Below are 25,450 nucleotides of genomic sequence, written 5' to 3' on the forward strand. Positions count from 1 at the left end.
AATTTGTTCCAACATGTATAAAGACAACGCTGAAACTAGTCTTAGTTTCAGAATCCGGTTTTGAATTCATCTGTTTTGAATTTACCATATTTTAACAATATTTGCCGAGTTGTTGTGTTCTAATTCGTCGATTTTGCAGCTGGGGACAGCAATATTTTTCCAGAGCGAATCATCAATTATTAGAAACTCATTTTCGTTACCTTGCATAGCTGTGGTCTTGTCTTTTCTTTTTGTGTATGTCATAATTTTCTATTTATATTTATCTACAGGTTTTTGGTTTGCTGTATTTATAGTAACATCGGAAATGCTGGCAGTGTTGTTTTTAGCGTTCATAGGCGCACTAGTATTTTCGCGGACTTGCTTTAACGCTTGAATTTTGTCACACACACACACACACACACACACACACACACACTGGACTGCTTTTCATGTATTAATTTATCATTTTTGTTTTTTGTATTTCAATGTCATTTTGTAATTGCTGTACAATTTCGCTTTTCGAGTCCACTGCACTTAAAACATTGGCAGTTTCGTCACGCAAAAAGCCGTAGCATGTCAATGGAAAAACATAACTGATGAATTTCAGGTTTACTTTCGCTGACTTTTCGCGTCACCAGAAGTTTCACTTTATGCACGAAACACCTTTCATCACTCGATTTTCACATTCTCTACACGAAGAGCTGATTATTTTTTCCTTTTGAACAAGACCGAGTTGTCACGACACTTTTCTCTAGGCGTGATCTTGAATTTTGTTTGTAAATAACACCTGACTAAACTTTGCTTTTACTTAGTAAAAGAAATCTTGATTTACAGAACACATCATTTGTAAATATTTCGCTTGTCGTCTGCTCTCTACTAAACATTGTTATTCAAGGATCCTAGCTGTTAATTTTCGTGACCATCTTCTTCCCATGTACAAACATATTCGATTAGCTATGTTCTTTCTCGTAAGTACTTTGTGATGGCCATGTGAGACGTGGTTGTTTTTATCTTCGCGAGGGATGGCGGCGGTGTAGTGCTGGTAGCAAGTTAATTGCTTGTTTGTGGATGTGACACAGTGGTACATTTTGTATTCTCCAATTGAAGTCTGTTAAGAGCAAGCGCAGACAAATACAATGCCACCTCAAACTGCTGAAGTTCCTAAAGAGGAACCAGCTGACACAACACCTGCAGGAATAAAAGCTGTTCTTTTAGGACCACCGGGCTCCGGCAAGGGCACACAGGTGAGCTTCAAAGTCATTTTTACATCTAGTCGAAAGTCCAAAGTTTGGAATCCATTGTTCTTTGAACTGCTCTAACTATGAGATATTTATTTAATCAAGGGACGGTTAGCGACAGGTCGATATTAACAATTTACATATATTAATTTATCCATTTGTAAAATGTATTATTTGGGATACATGATCAGTGAATATACTAAAAGTGACAGTCGTTATTTATGCGGTTTCGACTGCGTATCATATTTATTAATACTTTTTTCGAATATTTTTCAAAGTGGTTTCATAATTTCGGCATAAAACGATGATCTAAACGAGCTGCTTGGGTGATTACAAGATTTCTCAGTTGGAAACCATGGTGACAGATACGGCCAACTTTCGACTAGATATTTTATGTAGATAAAAAAGAAAATGTTGGATGCTCAATGGGATGACGGAACACGAAACTAATTTCTGGTTGTGTGTCAGCGATGATCCAATTATACTGTAGAATTATAAATTTAATATTCACTGCTATGATTTCAGATTTTTATTTTTTTGCAGGCTCCACTGCTTAGGAACAAATATTGTGTGTGTCACCTATCAACTGGCGATATGCTGCGTGCAGAAATATCCTCTGGGTCCCTTCTGGGAAAACAGCTGAAGAAAACAATGGATGAAGGTGAGCTTTTTTATGAAACACATTGAAAATACATCCGAATCTGAGTGTTGAGTATGTATGTTGTTGCAACTGTTGTGTACAGTATGCTAACTTTTCGTGTGTTATTCTACAATATGCCCACTGGTAAATATGATAGCCAATTTTTGCAATGCTGGGCTCAGTATTAGAGTTAACAGACCACTGTTCAGAATTTTAGATTACGGAGTTTGTGATTGATGAAACCAAGGTTTAAATTTGAATGTTGAATGCAGTGTTGGGAGAGAGCACTGAGGGTCAGTGTTAGTCTTAGCCTTACTATACACAATAAGATACCATAAGTTTTGAAGTAGGAAAACATAGTGGAATAAGCTAGAAATCTTTGAAATGCATGTATGGAAATGGTGGAAGAGTATTTATGCTATGGCAGCTTAATAGCACAACTAAGGAACCTGAAATCTGAAGAAATGACGGGGTATGTGTACTCCTCAAGAACCTACTAAAAATAAGACATAAATAAAGCAGGAAATATGAAATTCGAGAACAAAACCTACATTCCAGTGGTGATTGCCATATATGTAATTCCCATGTGTATTGAGTCTGAGGACGCTAATCTTCGCATAATCTTTCATGGTGAAATTTGTGTAAAAAAACTTTATAAAATTAAACCCAAATGACAATGTTGAAATTTAATTTACATTACTGACAACCTCTCTCAACTATTTCCCAATTTCAAGAATAATTGCTTTACTCTGAAATGCGAAACAAGTAGTTCAAACTTGTGTATAAGTTGCTGGTTGCCAGCTAAAAAACTTGTCGGCCTTATTACAGTTTCCCAAGCAGGAAATCTAAAATCTCGCTGTGACCTCCTTAGGAAATTTGCAAATAAAACATTGTCACTTTTCATTTCTCCTACTTTCATTTAGCTATTTCTTTGCTTTTTTTTTAACCTACAGCCACTTTTGCATTTTCATTTACTGTTGCCTTTTCATCATAATAAATGCTGCACAAGCTCCCAAGCAAGTGAAGGGATACATATCAGGGTTCTCGAGGAGTGAGGCAATGTTTGGACACGAGAATGCCCATGCATACATGTGTTCTTTCCATAAATGTTTGTGTGTGTCCTTTTATTCCTGTGCATCTGCTATTGTGCACAAGAAAGGACACATGTTGGCATATCTTAAGAGTAGTCAAGCAGATACAGTAGTCTTAGGCAGTAAGATTTGCACGACTAAATATCTCTCTTCTTTTTGTGCCACACTGGAAAAAATGGAAATGAGCAAATGGCATTGTCGACCGGGAGCCCCCATCCGGGGAAGTTCAGTTGCAACTGCAAGTCTTATTTCAGTCGACACCACATTGGGTGACTTGCGATAAGAGTGAAATGATGATGAGACAGCACAATACAGAGTCCCCAAGCGGAGAAAATCTCCAACCCGGCTGGGAATCTAACTCGGGCCCACTTGCATGGGAGGCCCATTGCCACCCAGCTAAGCAGTACACTAAGGCCGAAGATGGATACAGTCTCACTTCTCCTTCTAATGTTATGATTAAGAATGTTACTGTTTTGAATCTGTGATTGATTCTGTGCCACAAACTTCATTAGAGTAACTGTAAGCTACACCACAGATTATCATCATTACATACTTGTGTACAAAAAATTCTTTTTTTTTCCTCAATAATGAGTTACCCTCAGACTATTGTACAATAAGACAATGGGAAAAGTCAGGTTTCCAACACTTTTGTCTCCAAATTCTGAAGAGAGAAGGAAGATTAGGACTTGTCATCCTGTTGGCATAGAGGTCATTAGAGATGGAGCACAAGCTTTAAAAATCTAGCAATTTAGAAAATTCTGTTCTATGTTTTCGTCCATCTTTAAACATTATTTCTAATGGTGTGGTAAGGCATTGTGCTCTGTATTGTGTGCTCTCTAAATTCATTGGCAGTTAATTTTCAGAGAACCACTTATTAAATTTCAGGGAAATGTTATTTATATTTAGGTCTGAAAAATGTGTGAATGAAGGTATTTTATTTGAAATGTGATGTCACATGTTGTTAGATGGTGTCTTTGGTCTATTTGTGTGTTTCGCTTGCTGACATCTACACATGTACTCCGCTAGGCACAAAGCGATGCGTGACAGAGGACACTATTTGCGCCAAAGTCATATTTCTCCCCCTTTTTTCCACTCGCGAATCATGCGAGGATAAAAAAGTGTCTGAATGCCTCAGTATGAGCTCTAATTACCCTTATCTTTGAATGGTGATCACTGCGCGATTTGAAAGTTGATGGTAATAATATAAGCTCAACATCATAGGCGAAGATCGGATTGTGTAAATTAATGAGCAGCCCCTTCCATTTAGCGCATTGTCTTTCTGCAAGTATATCCCACTTCAATCTTTCTATGAGATTTGTAACATTCTTGTGATGGCTAAATTTACCAGCCACGAATCTTGCCACTCTTCTTCGGACCTTCTCGATCTCTTGAATCAGACCCTACTGGTAAGGGTCCCACACAGATGAACAATACTCTGACTGCACGAACTGATGTATTGTAAGTGATTTCCTTTGTTGAAGGACTGCATCGCTTCAGGATTCCACCAATAACCCTCAATCTAAAGGTCGTCTTGCCCGTTACTTGTTCATTCTGATTGTTCCATTTGAGATCATTTTGAATAGTCACACCCAGTTACTTGACAGATGTTACCGCTTCCAAAGACTGGTCATCTATTTTGTACTCGTACATAAATGGGGATTTTCGCTTCATATGCAGTAGTTACACTTACTAATATTGAGAGATAATTGTCAGTCATTACACCACACATTTATTTTCTGCAAATCCTCATTGATTTGTTCACAATTTTCGTGTGCTACTACTTTCCTTTATAGTACAGCATCATCGGCTAACAGTCTAATGCCACAGTCAGTACCATCAACCAGATCATTTATGTAAGTTGTAAAAAGCGGCGGACCTGTTATGCTGCCCTGGGGCATACCTGATGTTATGCTTGTTTCTGTTGAATCCTTCTCATTCAGGACAACATACTGCTCTGTCTGTTAGTAAACTTTCTATCCAGCCGCAAATGACATTGAATAGGCCGTAAGCACACACTTTTTGGTGCATGTGACAGTGTGGAATTGAGTCGAACACCTTTTGAAAGTCGAGAAATATGGCATCAACCTGGGAGCTGGTATCTGGAGCCTGTTGTATATCATGCACAAAGAGGGCCAACTGTGTCTTGCATGACTAGTGTTTTGTAAAACTGTGCTGGTCTCTGCAGGTGAGCTTCTCAGAGTCTAGAAAGGTCATTGTGTTGGAACTCAAAGTATGTTCCATGATTCTACAACAAATAGATCTTGGTGAAATCGGCCAGTAAGTATGCGCATCCGATTTTCTACCCTTTTTATAGGTCGCTGTGACCTGGGCCTTCTACCAGGCCCATGGAACTTTCCACTGTTCCAAAGATTTTGTGATAGATGATGGATAAGAATGTTTCTATATTTGTAGCATAGTCAACACAAAACACTAAACATTATTTCAGCCATCCTTGTGTTTATTCAATAATTGAAAGGGGGAATGGTGCTGCAGTCCTCTACTGAAAAAGTTTTTGAAAGCTAGGTTTAGAATGCCTGCCCTCTGTTTATCATCATCCATTACATTACCCGTACTGTCAGCAACAGAAGGTATTGAATTATTTGTAGCGTTCATAGATTTTACTTTTGACCAAAATTTTTTGGGGTTATTTTTAGAGTCTGGAGATAAAATATTGCTTTCAAATTCGTTAAAATAATCTCTCATTGACCTTTTGACAGGTGCTTTCATTTTGTATAATTTCTGTTTGTCAGCAGGGTAGTGACTACGTTTAAAGCAACTATGCAAAAGCATCTGCTTTCTCAGCAACTTCCTAATATGTTTGTTGAACCATGGTGGATACTTTCCCTCCCCTATATTTTTGCTAGGCACATATTTCTCTAACACGTGGTGGACAATACCTGTAAATTCCAACCAAAGCTGCTCAATATTTGTGTCCTGCGGTGAATGCTTTGAGCTAACTGTGAAGATATTCATTAAAGACACTTTTATTTGCTTTCCCAAACAAGAAAATGCTACACAGATTTTTTGTAACTTCCACTGGCATAGAAGCCACGACGACATTATGGTCGCTAATACCTTCTTCTAAATTAACTTCCTCAAAAAGATTAGGTCCATTTGTCCCAAAGATACCCAATATGTTCTCATCTTGAGTTGGTTTTCTTACCAATTGCTCAAGGTTGTTTGTTGAGCGCTTCTAGAATAACTTCTCACGGGTCTTTGCTTCTGCCCCCTGTGATAGACATGTAATTTTTCCAGTCGGTGGATGCCAGATTAGTCTCCATCTATAACTAATGGATAATTTGGATATTTATTTCCTGTGTACTCAAGACTTTCCCTGAAACATTCTGTGATGTTTGTTATGCTTGCTGTCAGTCTGGAAAAACATCCTAATACAATGGTCACTCCTTGTCTGATTGACAGCTTTATCCAGACTATTTCACAGTCCAACCCAGTATTGGTCTCAACTGTGTTTAAACAGCTTTCAACTGCAATGAACACACCACCTCCCATATCATCAGTCTTATCCTTCCTAAACATTGTCCAATCAGAGTTCAAAATTTCACTGCTAATTTTATGTCGGTTTCAACCAGCTTTTGGTACCTAATACAATATTGGCATTACTACTGTTTATTTTGGAGAGTAACTCGGGGATCTTGCTACAGACACTTTGACAACTTACTGATATGAGATTTAGCATATTTAAATTCTTTGGAATGACCTGTCCAGGCGAACTATTTTTACAGTTGGCACACCATCAGTGTCATGAACTGGTAATGTTTTCAGGCCAACAGTTTCTTTCCCGTGGGGAGAAACCTGATCTAAAGAACACCCATGTGCACACCCCAAGTACTGTGCTACCCATGCAGCTACTTACTGTGTGTAGTGCACCCCTGGCCTATCAAGGTGCATCCTACAGCCCCATAGTATGAGTTGAGGAATCAGCAACCATTTTAGTCACAGTCGACGTAGCCTCTGTTTTAGATTCAACTTGGGTTATAAAAGTCTTTCATGTGGTTTGTTTAAAACATACCATTTAGTTATTAAAGGTGGTAGTTTATATTGTGTTTTTTATTTGATGTGTACCTCTAGTGCGGATGGCAAGTCTGTATTGCAATACTATTGTTCTGTTTTGGCCAGTCTTGTTATCATTGCCTTGCGTTTTAAAGTGAAGGCTGTCGTGACAAATGGAACTTTAGTGGACCCAGTCACAACGTGATAATTTGCATAAGTGTGGTGAAAGCCATTGAATATGTCATAATAATATACATAGTTCTGTCATCAGTTTATCATTTCTTGAGGCTCAAATCTCCCCTACATTAATTATGTCATTGTCCCATCACAACACTTTGACATTGCTTACTGGTCTCCTGTGTCTCAATCATGACATTGCTTACTGGTCTCCTGTGTCTCAATCACCAGCCACAAGAAGTAACTGACATGTTATAAATAACAAATGCCAGCAGCATATACAACTGAAACATATGGTGGGAAAAATCCCAGGCATTCTGTACGTAGCATATGACATTAACATTTCAAGGAATATTTTAATAGTTAGTGTTGGTCACAAGATCTGGATCAAGTTGGCACTAAGGGTAGAAATATGTCCTGAATTATGGATGATGTTTTAAGGTTCCCTTAGTGGTAAAATTGCATGTTAGTAGCATACTATAGGAAATAGTCTAAAAATAGTGAATATTGTTCTTCCATGGAGATAAGGATTTAATGGATTCCAAAATGGTAGTTGTGAAACTTGGGAAGATGCAGTACCTCATCAAATAAGGTCCACTGCCCAGATAGTGGAATCCCATTTAAGACAGATGGGGCTCAAATCACTTTCACAGACTCCTATTATTTTCTGCAGTTTCTTAACTCTCTTGAAATTAATACTAAGATGGTTTATACAGAAGGATCAGAACTGAGTGAAAAACTAGCCGACTTACTGACTGATGGTAACTGTGATGCAGACTGAGACGTGTGGGTTCTTTTTGCCAGTTAGAACCCATATAATTATACAGTCTGTTACAGATAAAGTGCTCGCTTGAATTTAAACAATAGGTATTCAGACACCGTACCTGCTGTTTGCACTAAGTGTATTAATCTTTCATCTTTGCTCTTTATTATGTGAGCTATTTGGAAAGTAAACTCCATTAGGCTACTAATAAAGTACTGATATACTTAAAGCAAATTTATTAAAAGAATCTGAGAAGCACACTACTTTTACTACTTCTGTGTAATGGCTATTCACATTTAAGTATTTATCATTCAGTTGTCAAAATTCTTTTGTTTAAAATTCTAATGCCTGGCATTGCACCCAGATTGTGATATCTCCATGAAATTCTTTATCAGAAGACAAACCACTTTCACATTTCCATATTTAAGGAGCCAGGTATGGGCTGTAGGGCTGATGTTAGTGAAGTAAAATATAAGTATTGGATCCCCCTCCCCCATGCATTTTTCAATATGGCACAGGTGTAAACATTGGTCTTTGCTACTGGTCAGTTTGTTACTACAACCAGAACTTGATATCCTTATTGGTTAGTTACAATCTAATGCGAAGGGATGGAAGAATCTATGTAACATTGTCAGACAATTAAGATACCATAAAACACTAGTTTCACGAATTTTTTTCTCGTCAACTTTCTCTTGCACTAAGTCCACATACTTCATAGGTTTCATTATTGTCAAACAGTTATAAGATTTTCACCATTAAAGGTGTGTTAGATATCACAATTGATATGGTTTTCAATTGCAGCCCAAGTTTTGTATGGCTGTTGTAAGGAAATGAAAGCAATGTTTTTCCCACCATTGTAACTCAGACTGCACTGACCTTTTGCACAAGGATCTTGACCACAAAAAAAATTATAAAAAGAAAATGGGCCCAGGCTGAAGTATACTGCTTTGCAGGTAAAGTTTGCTCTGTTATTGAGATAGCAGGAATCAAGCCTACATATTTCCTGATGGCACAAAGTTTTGCTAGTTATTAATCTTTGCTCTTATTTTCTAGTTAACCTGTTTTACAATGACATTAAGCAGCAATGTTTTACATACTGTCTTAACTCAGTAAATTGAGTTTAATTTAATTTTTTTTTCCAGGAAAACTTGTAAGTGATGAGCTTGTTGTTAACCTGATTGACACTAATCTTGATCGTCCAGAATGTAAAAATGGGTTTCTTTTAGACGGTTTTCCAAGAACTGTCCCACAGGCAGAGAAGGTAAAATCTGTAAAACTGATTTCCTTAGGCAATGTAGACTGTCCAAATATTTGTTGCAAATTTTTTGTCTTCTTTCTGTTAGCTGGATAAACTACTGGAGAAAAGAAATACTGCACTAGATGCTGTTGTGGAATTCAATATTGATGACAATTATCTGGTTCGAAGAATTACAGGCCGGCTAATACACCCAGCAAGTGGTCGTTCGTATCACGAAGAATTTCATCCTCCAAAAGTTCCCATGAAGGATGATGTAAGTTGAAGATTTGTATGTGCACTTTGGTTGTTAATGCATCCTACTCGATAGTAATAACTTTGTGACTGACTGTTGGATGAGGGTAAAGGATGGATACTGAGTGATGTAAAATGTTCTTGTGTGTCTTGCCTAGTGTATTAAATAGTTGTCTAGAGACCGAGGGGAGGGAGTGGAAGTAGACAGACTTGTAAATTATGCCGCAGTGGTGGTGAGGATAATTATGAAGGCAGCAGTGACTGTGAAGCATACATAGATATTGCTGTCACATGTTTAACATTTTATTGCAACCACTGGATAAGTGTTCCGTTACAAACAGCAAACATTGTGAAACAGTTCTTTACTTTTATCAAATTAACTCAAGGTAATTTTGTTGGAAGTGAGCACAGATAACATGCCTAACTGGTGTATTATACTCTCTAGACATGGAAAAAAACTTTATTAACATGTTGAACACAAACCAAGAATTATCTTTCACTTAGTGATGCAGTTCCTAGCACCTACGGCAAATTAATTTGGGCAAATTGTTTCTACACAAATGTCGGCACAAAAACATTAATTAGAGAAGTTTTTGACTAAAGCCACAAGGGACATTTGCTGTTTATTGATTGTGCTCTTCAAATGAACAAGAGCATTATCAGGCTAACAGTTTAAAGGTGGCCGACAGCACTAAAAATTTAAATGTATACTGTAGTTATTCTGCAGCACCACTTTTCCGAAGCTTCTATTTTCTTCCTTTCTGAACTGCTTAGCATCCACATTTCATTTCAGTACAAGACTGTACTTCAGACAAATGCCTTCAGAGAAGATTCTCAACACCAAAAATTTTATTTTATGATAACCAACTTCTCTTTTTCGAAAACACCATTTTTCACTATGGCCAGTCTGCATTTTATGTCCTCTCACTTTTTATAATATTCATTTATTTTTCTGCACAAATGATAAAACTCTACTACTTTTCCCAATTCCTCATCACCTAATGTGATTCCCTCACCTTTGCCTGATTTGATTACCCTTGTTTTACATTTGATGATTTATATTTTCAAGACACTCTTGATTTCATAAATCTTCAACCCTTTGCATCTCTGACACAGAGAAGGAAATTATTGGCAAAAGTCAGTTTTATTTCTTCCACTTGACCTTTAATTCTATCTCTAAATTTCTCATAGGTTTCCTTTACTGCTTGCTCCATGTAGCGATTGAATATTATGGATAACAGGCTGCAGTCCTGTCTCATTTCCTTGTAAACTACTACTTTCCTGTCATGTTCTTTGACTGTTGTAACCATGGTCCAGCTTTTGTGGGTATCCTTTTGTTCACTGTATTTTATTCACACCATCTTCAAAATTTAAAGGAGTGTATTCCAATCAGCATTGCCAAAAAGCATTTCTCTAAATTTACAAATGCTATACTTGTAGTTTTTCATGTTCATAAATTCCTCTGGAACCGAGATAAAGATTTGCCAGTCTTTCCATTCATTGTTGCTTCTCTGAAAGGCAGCATCCTTCCAAGCAGTCTCCATACAGAGGAACGAACAGGAAACTATTTTACAGTTGGAATATTTTAAGGTAATTCCGTCATTAAACCATACAGCAGAGAAGCAAGAATTTAGGTAGTTGTAGAAAAATATCTAGAGTGTGTGCATCATGGTTATTTAATTTTTGTGAATTTAATCTGCCTATTATATTTAAGTGCGGTCAGTTATTGCCCCTCTTAGACATAGGTGAGAACTTTTCTCATTAAAATATTTCTCAATATGGCAGAAAGAAATGCAGTTTCTGACTGTTGGTACCACTGTATTGTTGCCATTGTTGTTTTGAAATAAATCTCCTTTGTTGTTCGAGCAGTTGTACATTACTCGCAGTTATAATAAAATGTCTCGTCAGTATTAGAGGTTTCTCACAGATGAAGAGGTGTCGGCTATAATAAATTAAGCAAGTGAAGGTGATGAAAGTGACCCATAAGATGACGATACATTTGTGACATACGACAGTGACACAGTAATTGAAAATAAATCAAGTTTACAGAGTTCATCCCCTGATGAACAGCATGCAGCTGCTTCCAGCATCATTTACTACAGCAAAAAGCAGTAGGTAATATATTACTGTGCTTCCAAGCCAAGTACAAAATATAGTGAATTTTCGTGAAGGTTTGATTTGTGGAGGCATTACCTCTAGTGTGTCAGAATCTTTCAAAGAGTTTATAACTCCCAAAATAATGAAGATTATCGTGAACTGTAATAATAATTTAAAACTTACAACCATAGAATGAATGTACACCTTCATTGGTATTTTGATACGCATGGGCACAAATGACACTAGATGGCCTCTTGAGGACTCATGGGGGAAAGTACTGTGAAAGAATATCTACATAGCTACAGTGAGTCGTATTCGATGTGGAGAACTTCTGTCCCCGATTAGATTTGATGATAAAGAAACAAGAACTGAAAGACGTAAGCAGGATAAGTTTTGCCTTCTTTGTGAAGTTTTCGACAAAATTGACAAAATGTTTGTGAAATACTACATACCAAGTGCAAATTTAACGATCGATGAAATGCTCTTCCTACTTCGAGGAAGGTGTCCCTTTAAGGTCTTTATGAAAGACAAGCCTGGGAAGTATGTCATGTTGTTTAGGATGTTATCAAATGCACACACCAGGTATGTTCTAAAAATTGGGGTGTATGCAGGGATGGATGAACAACCTGCTGAGGAACGGAGTGCAAAGGCAGTTGATAGATGCCTAATGAATCCGCTGGCAGGAAGTGGAAGAAATAAAACATCGTTATTATACATCCATAGACCTAGCTGAGGAGCTTTACAATGATAAGTTAACTTTGGTGGGAACATTGAAGAGTAACAGAAAACACATACCAGAACAGCTAAAGAAGAGGTAAGGTAGAGAGCTATATTCCTCTTAAGTTACTCACAGATCTGAAAACAGGCAATGCACCAGTTACCTTGATTTCATACATCTCCAAACTGAAGCCTACTAAGAATCTCCTACTTCTTTCCACACAACACAATGATGAGGTGGATGAGTCAACAGAGGAAAAAAAAGACAAACTCAATCTCTGCTACAATGAAACGAAAGAGGGCAGAGACAGCATTGATTAAATGACATGACATCATTCAGTGGAACTAGGGATGAGAAGGTGGCCATTATCTCTTTTCACCTTGATAGATATTGCCAGTCTAAATGTTGGAACAATTTTCGTGATAAACAGCCCAAACTGGAATAAGAAGCAGGATAATGTAAGAATGCTGTATCTGCTAGAATTAGGTAAACAGCTTTTTAGGCCAGCTGTGGAAGAGGGAACAAAGAATATCATGGGTTTACAAAAGACTATCACCTCTGCAATGGAAAGTGTTCTAGGGAAAATGCTGTTCAGCATCACTGCAACTGTTCAATCGGTTGAACTTTATTCAAGAGGAAGATGTCACATCTGTGTGAAGAGTAAACACTCCAAAAAGGAAAAAGACAAGATGACAAACTCATTCTGCAAAAGCAGTCATATGCAAAGGTTGTGAAATTGAAATTGAAAGTGGAAGTGAGTAGGAAGGAAAAACTCACTTGTAATTTCTGACTTTTCTTATTTGTGGTTTGCTGTTGTATGTTCTTTTAGGATTTCTTTATGTAAGTCTGATGTATATGAAAGTGTTAGTTTAATAATAAAAATATAATATTTCTCATTCATTACTTTATTTATTATATTTGTATATGTTATAATGTTCCTGGTAACTATGGAAAGTGCATTGCAACCTAGTAAAGAAATTCCTAGTTCATGAAATAATAAAAAATAAAAAACAAACAAAAATGTTAAAAAGTGAAAAGAATGTTAGGGCAATCCCCCCTCCCCTTCCATGTGACAGATCCGAGCTTAGTGGTGCTGGGTTTAATGGGGAAATTAATTAAAAATTATATCAGTAATACATAATGTGAAAGAGAATTCCTTAGTTTTCTTTAGTGTTAGTAGACTTCAACGTGGGATCCATTTGTTGCCCTGCACATATAGAGATGATATTCCACCTCTCGCTATGCATTCACCAACTGTTCATATGTAACTGTCCCAACCACCACAACAATTCCTTCCTGTAAATAGTTGATGTCCCTGATCTTTTCACTGCATACGTTTCTTATGTGGCCCCAAAAGAAAAATATCAGTGTGGTTAATCTGGGCTTCTTGGTAGCGAAGGTATTGGGCCAGCTGTGCCTATCCACCTTCCTGGAAATAAAGTGTCAAGAGCTGCATGCACATTATTACTGTAATGAGGTGGGGTGCCGTCTTGTTGGAAAACCACAAGCCCCTTTTCCATCTATATGTCGTCCGTTTGGGGAAAGATTCACTCTGTCAGTATGTCACAGTAAACATCCCACTTTCTTTCTACAAAAATGAAAGGGCCAATCTCACAATCTTCCTTAAAGCTGCATCAGACATTAACTTTGGGAGAGTCGTCACAATTATACTGAATAACTTAATGTGGATGCTCTGCCCTCCAGATTTTGCAGGTATGACGATCAACTGTTCCACTAACATGAAATGTAGTCTCATCAGAAAAGACACTTTTTTTTAAAAAAATGACACCATCAGTTCTGCGTAGAAAGTCAACAGCAAACTCATACCTTTTGATTTTATCAGTAGGCTTTATTTTATGTAACAGTTGCAATTTGTAGACGTGCGACTTAACTCTTCTACACACATAATCATACACAGTACCTTTAGGCACTCCTAATTGTTGACTACATCTGGCCAATTACTTCTTTGGGCTCCAAACACACGAAACACAGATCTGTTCAACATAAACTTCAGAAGTTCTCGCTCTACCCGGTAATTCTGCTTTTAAAATACTACCAGTTTCCTTGAAAGGCTTAAGCCAAGCCAGTTTTGGCTGTAGCTGGTCCACCACCATACTGATCTCTAAAATTATGTTGCGCCGTTAAAACTGACTCACTTTTCACAAGCCAAATAATACACTGCGCTTTCTGTTGCGGAGTACCCATTGAACTGCACTGCACACCTGGACTGAACTGTCGCCATATGCAGCTACAGTATATTATATGCTCGGATTCGCTCTATATCCTATCCACCCTCTGGTCCACTGGATTCAGGACTTGCTCCACTTGGGGGGGGGGGGGGGGGTGTCTGTGACATTCCTCTGGATCCCAGGGCACATTGGAATCCACAGAAACCTTTATTGATATTGAGATGATGCGAGAAGTGTATTGTGGCGAGTGTTTAAGCTATGCTTGGTGTTACAAATTGTTCATATGGTTTAAAAATAGTCGGACAGAAATTAAAGATAACCCTTGTTCAGGTCATCCTTGCATGCCTACTGCCAATGCTTGTGTTGGGAACATCAATGTGTGTGCCAGTCGAAGACTCGCTGTCCAAGAGATTGTAGAAGAATGTAACAATTCAGTTGCCCCATGTCGTGAAATCCTGACACAATATCTTGATGTGCATATCCATGCTACCAAGTTCTCCCATGGCTCAAGAGTCAAGACCAGAAAGACCTGCACCTTGCAAATTGTGAAGAGCTTTTGTATCGTGCAAATGAGGAAAAGATGTTCCATGTCGTGAAATCCTGACACAATATCTTGATGTGCATATCCATGCTACCAAGTTCTTCCCATGGCTCATGAGTCAAGACCAGAAAGACCTGCACCTTGCAAATTGTGAAGAGCTTTTGTATCGTGCAAATGAGGACAAGATGTTCCGTAAGATGAGACATGGGCTGTGACATTGAGACGTAGGTTGTCTCCACAGTGGGTTGGAAAAGGTTCTTAAAGACCATAAAAAGCTCGTCAGGTCAGGTCAAATGTTAAAGCCATTGAAGAATTAACCATGAATTATTGCCACAGACACAAACTGTTGATCAATGGTACTATCAGGATGTGTAGGACACCTGCAAGGAAATGAAATTTCTGTGCTGCTTCATCCACCATATTATCCAGACCCGGCCTCAGCATACTTTTTATTTCCAAAATTGAAAATCCTGTTGAATGGACAAAGATTTGCAACAATAGAAGAGATAAAATTCAGAAACAGCATTGGGAGCCGTGCGTCAATTGTGGGGGGGGGGGGGGGGGAGATAGTATTTTGAAGGAGACAGTGCACAATGAGTAAAAGGTAAGTATAGAAAAATATTGTGGACAAAGCTCTGGAATTTTCTGAACAGAACTAATATAGCTAGAATAAAATAGCTATGTGATTTACAAATTGCATTGCTGGAGGTCGGTGTTGCCAAATGCAGCTAGCCACACGTGACCAGGCTCAGAAACTACCTACAAAATAGGCTACATATGAAGCACATGGAGTTCATGAAATAACTGAAATTAGCTGGCGACTAGCCCCCACCACTTAACTTGCTGAAACATCAATCACAAGTTATTTTAATCAATCACCATATAGAAACGGTTGATTGTCTGCAGTGGCAGACTGTCATGTACATGTGCTGCTATTGATGATGTACACAACATTTCTCAGTTCCAAAATAAATCATGATGAGTCTCGGTCTGGCACAGTTTTAAGCTGCCAGGAAGTTTATCAGTGCACACTCTGCTGCAGAGTGAAAATTTCATTATTTTCTAAGCCATTATGGTTAGCTTTATAAAAGTAGTCACTCCATGTTAACTGATTGTTCTGTCACTTCTTAGTAGAACATCTCCATCTTCACACAGAAGGTGAACAGAATTACTTTATTCCTTCTGGTTTTTGCATGTTTTAACAACTTTCACCACACCCTTTATATGCACTTCACAGTATTATAGAATAAGAAATGAAAAACCAAAAAATCATTTCTGGCATTGTGGGATTGGTGTTCTGTTTACAAACAAATGTTAATCACACTAGCTTGGTTTTATGCAAGGAATTGAATTATGTATGTTACATCCATATGCAGATACAGTCAGTAGCTTCACACCATTAAGAGAATAATGCTATCGCGCTAATTTAGATTACAGGATAGCTAAATTCTTCCTAGCAGAATAAGGTATTATGCCAGATCTGTGGACATTTAGTGAAAAAAATGTTTTGTAATCAGTTAACAGGTGAACCACTGATCCGTCGCTCAGATGATAATGTTGAAGCGCTGAAAAAACGTCTAGAAGCCTACCATAAGCAGACGAAGCCACTGGTAGACTATTACAGCTTGAGAGGTTGGTATAAGAACATTTGTTTGCTTTTGTGGAGTTTCACTGTGTTAATGTGTAATGGTTAAAATCTAGAGATAATCTGGTGTGATGTGTAGTCTGGTGCAGTATGTAAAGAATCTTATCAGTTTTCATCTACATCTAAGTGATTACTCAGCCATTCACATTAAAGTGCCTGACAGAAGGTTGAAACTACATTAAAGCTGTTTCTCTAGCATGCACTCTCAAATATCAAGCAGGAAAAATGAACACTTCTTTCTGTGCGAGCTCTGATGTTCAATGTTTTATGATGATGATCATTATCTCCCTAAGTAGGTGGGTGCCAACAATATATTTTGGCATTGGAGGAGAAAGATCATGCAGCAACAGAAAAGTCTGTTTCAATGATTGCCACCCCAGTTCACATATCATATCCATGCCACTCTTTCTTCTATTTCGTGATAACTTTTTCTGTATCATCTGTCAATACTATATGGTGCTGAACCCACACCATGTAGCAGTAATTCAGGAGGAGGACAAGCACAGTGTAGGCTGTCTGTTTAATAGAGCTGTTTTTTGTAAGTGTTCTGCCAATAAATTGCAGTCTTTGGTTTTGCTTTCCCAACGACATTACCTGTTTGAGCATTCTGCCATAAATTATTCATTATTGTAATCCCTAAGTATTTAGTGGAATTTATAGCCTTCAGATTTGTATCATTTATTGCAGAACTGAAATTTTGTGGATTCCTTTTAGAACTCATGTGAATGAGTTAAACACTTTTCATCGTCGACTCGGTTGCAACTTTTCATACCATGTCATTTTGCAACTGATTTTGATCTTATGACTTTGCAAGACAGTAAATGACTGCATCATCTGCAAAAAGATAAATAAAAATAAATCTGGGGCCTGCTCAGGTTCTCTTTTAAATCGTTCATGTAGGTCAGGAACAGCAGAGTGCTTATAACATTTTCTTGGAGAATGCCAACTATACTTCTGTTTAAATAGATTACTTTCCATCAGTTACTACAAACTATGTCCTTGCTGACAGGGAAATTACAAATCATCACACTACTGAAATGATACTTAATAGGCACACCATTTGGTTAGAAGCCATTTGTGAGGAATGGTGTCAAAAGCCTTCTGGAAACTTAAAAATATAGAATCATTTGGCACCGTTTTTTGTGATAGCTCTCATTACTTCACAAGAATGAAGGGCTGGTTGTATTTCACAAGAACGATATTTCCCAGATCCATATTGGCCGTTTGTCATTAAATCTTTTTCTTCAGGGTAATTCCTGTTCAAGCTCTGTATATGTTCCAAAATCCTCTGCACCTTAGTGTACTAGAAATTGGACTATGGAAGCGTAGTTTACTCCACTGCATGGCTGTCCATTCTTAGACATCTAGACTCTGTCCACCACCATGGATTGCGTTTAGTGTCTGGAGCTTTTTACACCAGCCCCATGGAGAGCCTATACTGTCCAATTGGTGAGCTGTCCTGAGTCGTTTAGTTAATCATCATCATCCGTGTCTGCTCATCAGACCATGCCTTTTTTTTATGCCTCCTTGAATATAGGGTATGCAGGCTGCCCTTCCTCAATTCCACCACCAGGTGTCTGCTTCCATCAACTGGTACATTCCCTTTCCTTCCAATTTCCTAAAACTTGCTTGACCAATCGGGGTAAGGCACCACCTTGACTTCGCCCCTGGACCTGCCTTCTCTGTGACCTTTGCCAGCTTCCCAAGTATAGTCCCCCTATAGTTTATTGTTGGGCATTTTCTGCTCTGTGCACAAATGGAGCATGCCACATTTACACTGACAGCTCGAAGACCATCTTTGGTGTTGGGAGTGCCTATATTGTTGGCGACACCCCAATTAGATTTCGGCTTCCTGACCAGTGTTCGGTTTTTACTGTGGAGCTTTATGCTTTTCTCCAGGCTGTCCAATACATCCGCTGCCATAAATGGATACAGTATATTATATAATCATATTCGGTCAGCTCTCTCCCCAACCTCCAAGCTCTTTATCCCATCCACCAGATTCAGGACTGCTTCCACATGTTGCACTTGGGAGTGTCTCTGTGGCCCTTCCTTCTTGTCCTGTTATTTACTCTTGCTGCTGCCTCGATGTTCCTTTTACCTCTTTGTTTGCTCCTTCTCCGTACTGCCCTGTTTATGTAGTCCTCCCTTGGTTTCTGCCACCTTGGGGCCAATGACCTCACTGTTTGTCCATCAAGCAACCGACCAGTTACATTAGTCCGGAAGTCTTGAGAGTATTTCGCCTGTCTCAAACATTTTGCACCCCCAGTGGAGTACTTTGTCATGGCTGGCCATCCTATCAATGATATCTGTGGTTGTGGGAATGTTGTCTACTCCAGGGACTTTTTGACTTAGGTCTTTCTGCACTGCCTGATTCTTCTCGCAGTATCATACCTTCCATCTGATCTTCATCTGATTCATGTTCCCTTTCAATTGTCTTAAAGTTAATTTCACTTATAGAGAAGCCCTCTACATTCTTTCCAATGTTCTGCTTTCTCTTTGTTTAGTACTGGTTTGCCATCTGAGCTTCTGTGAGTTATACCGTTGCATCTCTTTTCTCCAAAGGTCTCTTTAATTTTCCTATCTTTCGCCTCATTTTACATGCTTAGACTGCCTTGCAGTTGTCGTCTTCCCTTGAAATGTCTGAGTTTAAAATCTGGTGCAAGACTCTGTCTTATATACTTAATGTGAAACCTTCTGTTGTCTACAGGTATCTTTCATTTGTACAACTTTCATTTATGATTATCCTTAAGCCAATTATTAGTGATGATTAAGTTGTTCTCAGATACAACATTCTAAACTACTTTCGGGGCAGAGGCAAAGTGATTAAAGCTGCGCATCTACTGCTACATGCTGGGTCTGGAGGGTCCTCAAACTTCCACTCCTGTGCCTGTTTCCTTGGTCATCCCACTTTACTCTATTTTAGTTGCTTGTAGATGCAATTAGTCTTTTTCCTGCAATTAGTCTTTTTCCTGCCTCGCCCTATTTTATGTTTTAGGAGTAACACTCCAGTGGTTGCAAGACTTTGACTCGTTACCCTTGATACTAGCTGAAAATTCATATATACTTCAATAATTTTATCAAATTTCTGGCATACATCACTAACTACAGATATCTTTAATCTTGAACAAGAAACTGACAGCCTCGCTGTTTGTGCCCTTTATGCACACCCCCAACTGACCAACCAAATAATTGAGGATGTGGAGTGTAGGTGCTACTCTGAGATGAAGAGATTGGCGCTGGAGAGGAATTTGTGGTGGGTCACACCAAACAAGTCAGAAGACTGATAACCCAAGAAATGCCGTAGTCATTGGTTGATTTGGAGCCAATAAGTTGTAGAAGGAAATACACTTATCTTAGGAAAAATAATCATAGCCTTAAACAAGACCATCATCATCATCATCATCATCATCATCATCATACAACGGTCTGTTTGCAACTGGCTAATAGAACTGTTATGCCTGGGATTTTTGTTTGTACAGGTAGTGCTGGGGTGTCATGCAGCAATGGGTTCTTTGTTTTGGTAAACTTCTACTGTTGCCGTAAGTAAGCAGCAAAAGATTTGAAATTTAGACGTGTGATATTTGGTGACAGTCTAGCAAATAGTGGTCACTGCATAAATGTCCGGAGATGTAATCATCAAATAGGTTCCTTTGTATTTCTTTTTAGTTCAGTAATGTATAATAATTGATAAGCATGTCCTCGCTTACTACTTTAGTAGTTCGGTGCTGGTGGTTTAGCAGGTATCAGGGTTGTCCAATTCTTAAAATGGTTTATATATAAAAAAAAATATAGGGACATGTGATAGTTTTCATTTGTCTCTTAGTGCAGCCGTAACACTTGGGCTTTAAATTGTCGGATTGAACTTATGGTTACTACTTAGACTTCAAATGTATAGGTCCTAGATCGGGTGATGTAGGTCAACAGGTCAGAGGGAAACAATAGTATATCACTTCCAGGAAAATCATGCCTGGGAAACCACTGTGGTCTTCATCCCAACCAATATAGGTTGACAATTGCTTTAGTTACTGTGACTGAATGTGTCTCTTGTCTTCTCCAACTAGCCATTTCTGCTATAAACTTCTCAGATGCGTATGGATCACTTATTGCCCAAAAAAAAATTATTTAATTGAGAACAGTAGAATATATTTTCTTGGATTTGGTTGCATAACTGCAGGATTTCTTAACACAAAAAACTGCCTTATTTGAAGATGTAATTATGTCACTATTGATCTTAAGGGTATTCTGTGTTCAGCAAATTTGTTGTGTCAAATTTTATTAAATATACATCATTTTATTGCAGAACATTGTTTATTTTTGCATGTCAGCAATGCATACGTCGTATTTCTGGCTGAATATGTGTTTACTGTAGGATGATCTATGAAATTAGTGAAAAAGTTAAATCTTGAAAAAATAAGTACCAGTTGTCTTCATAAAGTTAGGTCATTCTAGCCATATGCTATGAAAAATACGAATAATGTTGTACATCTATTGCATTGCAGTTGTTGTTATAGTTTGTGGCCAATGCAACAAATGTTGTCACAGCATTGTTGTGCTATTAGTAAAGAGAAGTGATTAGGAATATAGAACCTTTTTCTTTCTTTTCAGGTATACATCACAGGATTGATGCCTCCAAATCTGCTTCAGAGGTCTTTGATAGCATTGATAAAATATTTCTTCGTTCTTCCAGAAGCAAGGATAAAGTTATGTTTGTATAAGGAACATTTGTAGGACAATGCTGTAATTTTAATGATGAAGTATATCCTGTTATTGAGAATTTAAGCCATATAGAAGCTGATGGGAGTCAAAATTTTATTATTCATGCAGGTAACTTTTTAAGTTACAAACGTGACCATTTCTGTCAAAGCTATCGCACTGCCATGCACAATTAAGACTTGCAGTGTCTCTTATATACATATATTTTAGTTTTGATTGCCTGTCACTATCTCCTAACATTCAAAAAGTGAAAAATATTTTTCCATGTTTATAGTAACGTTATTTTATTACTTGTCACATCAAAAACATATTACGCGAGAACCTGTGACACCTGAAGCACGTGAGAGTTTGTTGTTAGACAGTGAATGAAGGACTTTCCAACTGTATGATAATTCACTTTTTGGTTTGTGAAAGTTTCTTTTTAATTTACACAAGATTGTACTTGGCAGGCCTCATATATGACTTGTTTTGCTGGTATTAACTGTATTGCTCCCACAAACTAATGTGCACTCAGTCTGTGAATCTGTAGTAAATGAAAGCCTAGGGATATCTTTCTATGAAACTTTGCTCAGTTTAAAATAAAATTAAGAAATGACAGCAGTTGTAGAACTAATCATTAAATTTTAGTTCCAATATTTCAATTTGGTTGGTAGTCACTGTGAATACTAAATTTAAAAAAAATGTACAGTCAAGTGATTATGTGTAATGAAGGGACTAAGACATGAGTCACGCAATGATCCATGTTTACCATTGTTCAGCGAAGGGCTCTTCTGACATTGTTTGTACCTGTTATGTGGGAAATGGTGTAAAAGTATCTGATAAAATAAAATGCATCAGTGCTTCTTTTTACTAAGTGCTCTTGCTTTTTCTTCCTCCCTTAACATATGACAACTATTATGAATGAATGTTAAATCTCTCATACAGAAAGACTGTTAGCTGTATGAATTTTTGATCTCCTGCAACTTTGAAAGCAGTTGTTTCTAAAATAATAAAAGTAAGTTATGTGCCTCAAGTGACAATCTTAAATTTAGAAGAATACACTGACATGATAAAATACCATTTACAACAGCTGATAGCATGTTCTCAGATTTGTTTGTGAAGCAGATGTATTTTAATTAAAAAACAACTGGATAAAAAAAGTTCACAGCATACAATCAGCCAATTGGCGTGTAATCCACAAATAAATCTTCCTGGTAGAATGTGAAAGAGATATTGATGAATTTTTATGAAGCAGATGTTATTATGTGGTGACTGGTAAAGGTAATCCAATCCACTTTCCACACATTTAGTATTACATTGTTTCTGTAAATGAGCTTGTATTCTTAAAGAAATGGAATGATTACTCAATGTGTGGGATTTTCTGCTTAAAGCAAGAACCCACCCACAAAACACCATCTGTAACTGTGTATTTTCACCACCACTTCTGCAAGAACCATATTAAGACACCTAAGTCTGTGCCTTTCATTATCACTGTACTCATGTTACTTACATGCTCCCACAAAAAGATGCACTGCTTTCTGCAAGATAAGATTATTGCCATGTCAGCTATGGTGCAATGTGGTACTGTGAAATATCAACCTGCACTCCCATTTCTCGTTAACCAAGGGAAAAATTGTGCAAAACTGTATTTTGAACTCAGGCTAGTACAATGTGAAGTTCTCATGAGTCTACAGATCAGACATCTTCCACGCTTTTTCTAAAAAAAAACTAACATTCAACTGATAATCAGTTTCACCTCTGTCATGAAATAAAAATTCTTATCAAGCAAAATGTGAAGATTGTCATCATGACCTAAAAACAAATAATGAAGTTCTAGTTATGTAGCAGAAAGATGTCAAATTTATTTTATGGAATTTACACTTTGATGCAACAAACTATAATAAACAACTCTCTCTCTCTCTCTCTCTCTCTCTCTCTCTCTCTCTCTCAACAAAATAAATAATATTTCTTCCTCCCTTCAGAACTCTTCTGTCAAGCCAATATTGTAAAGCAGTAGTCTGCCATCATATTTCAGCCTGAATGATAGTCAATCAATGGAATATAACAATATTATGAAAAGGAAAGTTGAAACTCACCATATAGCACAGGTGCTGAGTCACAGATAGGTGTAACAAAAAATCTGCCACAAATAAGCTTCCGACCAACAAGGCCTTTGTCAAAAACAGGAAAAACACACGCGAAACTGCAACCTCTGGCAGCTGAAGCCACACTGTGAGCAGCAGCAGCAGTGCATGATGGAAGTGGCAACTGGGTGGGGTTGATGAGGAGACTGGTGCAGGGAGGGTAGGTTATGGGTATGGGTATGGGTAGGGGTAGGGGTAGGGTAGGGTAACAGTGAAATGCAACTGGGGAGCAGGCAGAGACGAGGTGGAGAGAGGGTAGGGCAGCTATGTGCTGTTGGGAGGTCAGACAGAGGGCAGGGGAGGGGGGTAGTGGAGAAGGAGAGAAGTAAAAAGACTGGGTGCTTTGGTGGAATGATGGCAGTGTAGTGCTGGAATGGGAATAGGGAAGGGGCTGGATGGGTGAGGACAGTGACTGAAGAAGGTTGAGGCCAGGAGAGTTATGGGAACATAGAATATATCGCTGGATTGTTGCCACATCCGCAATGCAGAAAAGCTTATGTTAGTGGGAAGGATCCATATGGCACAGGCTGTGAAGCAGTCATTGAAATGAATGATGCAGTGCTGAGTAGCATGCTCAGAACAGTGTGGCCAACCAGTTTCTTGGCCACAGTTAGTGGCCATGTTGGTTGTCATGCCCACATAGCATTCAGCACAGTGGCTGCAGCGTAGCTTGTAGATCACATGACTGATTTCACAGGTAGCTCTGCCTTTCATGGGAGAGGACTGGAGGAAGTAGTGGTGGTAGGATGTAAGGGACAGGTCTTGCATCTAGATCTATTATGGGGGATATGGGCCATGAGCTAAGGGGTTGGGAGCAGGGGTTGTGTAGAGATTCTGTAGGTTCAGTGGATGGCAGAATACCATTGTGGGAAGGATAGTGGGCAGGATATTTCTCATTTCAGGCCATAACAAGAGGTAGTCAAAATCCTGGTAGAGAATGTAATTCAGTTGCTGCTGTCCTGGGTGGTACTGAGTTATGAGGGGAATGCTCCTCTGTGGCCGGACAATGAGACTTTGGGAGGTGGCAGGAGACTGGAAAGATAGGCACAGGAGATGTGTTTTTATCAAGGTTGCGAGGATAAGTAAGGTCTGTGAAGGTTTCAGCGAGACTTTTGGTATATTTAGAGAGGGACTGCTTGTCACTGCAGATGCGACAACCATGGGTGGCTGTGCTGTATGGGATGGACTTCTTGGTGTGGAACAGGTGGCAGCTGTTGAAGTGGATGTATTGCTGGTGGTTAGTAGTTTTCGTATGGATAAAGGTACTGATGTAGCCATCGTGGGGTGGAGCCTTCACATCTAGGAAGGTGGTTTGTTGTATTGAGTAGGACCAGATGAAGCAAATGGAGGAGAAGCTGTTGAGGTTCTGGAAGGGTGGATAGGGTGTCCTCCCCCTTGATCCAGATTGCAAAGATGCCATCATTGAATCTCAATCAAGTGAGGGGTTTAGGATTCTGGCTGTTTAGGACCAATAATTCCTCTAGATGGCCCATGAATAGGTTTGCATAGGATGGTGCCCATAGCCATACCCTGGATTTATTTGTAGGTAATGCCTTCAAAGGAGAAGTAATTGTATGTGAGGATATAGTTGATCGTGGCAAATAGGAAGGAGGTTGTTGGTTTGGGGTCTGTCAGGCATTGGGAAAGGTAGTGTTCAATGGTGGTAAGGCCAAGGGCATTAGGGATGTTAGTGTAAAGGAAAGTGGCATCATTAGTGACGAGCTGGGCACCTTGTGGTAAAGGGACAGCAACTGTGGAGAGTTGGTGGAGGAAATGGTTGGTATCTTTTACATAGGAGGGTAGGTTCTGGGTAATAGGTTGCAGGTACTGGTCTAAAAGAGCAGAGATTCTCTTAATGGGGACACAGTAACTGGCCACAATGGGGCATTCTGGGTGGTTGGGTTTATGGACTTCAGGAGTCATGTAGAAGGTAGGAGTGCAGGGAGTGGTAGCATGAGGAGAGAGATGGACTCTGGGGTAATGATCTGGTATGAGCCTAAGAACTTTTTCTTTTTTGCTACCACCTCTCCCCT

At 38.6% G+C, this 25,450-nt stretch overlaps 1 protein-coding gene across 1 annotated transcript; it reads left to right on the forward strand.

Annotated features, from left to right (window-relative positions):
• The first annotated feature begins 37 nt into the window (after nucleotides 1–37).
• On the forward strand, nucleotides 38–22,147 carry LOC126355410 (adenylate kinase). Its single transcript, XM_050005716.1, has 6 exons — nucleotides 38–1,223; nucleotides 1,761–1,878; nucleotides 9,042–9,160; nucleotides 9,243–9,410; nucleotides 16,451–16,565; nucleotides 21,187–22,147. Exons 1-6 carry the CDS (start codon nucleotides 1,116–1,118, stop codon nucleotides 21,294–21,296), a joined length of 738 nt encoding a protein of 245 aa, XP_049861673.1. The 5' UTR covers nucleotides 38–1,115; the 3' UTR covers nucleotides 21,297–22,147.
• The last annotated feature ends 3,303 nt before the right edge of the window (nucleotides 22,148–25,450 follow it).

This window comes from Schistocerca gregaria, chromosome 1 (assembly GCF_023897955.1).
Source record: "Schistocerca gregaria isolate iqSchGreg1 chromosome 1, iqSchGreg1.2, whole genome shotgun sequence".
In the NCBI taxonomy this organism is placed as follows: Eukaryota; Metazoa; Arthropoda; class Insecta; order Orthoptera; family Acrididae; genus Schistocerca; species Schistocerca gregaria.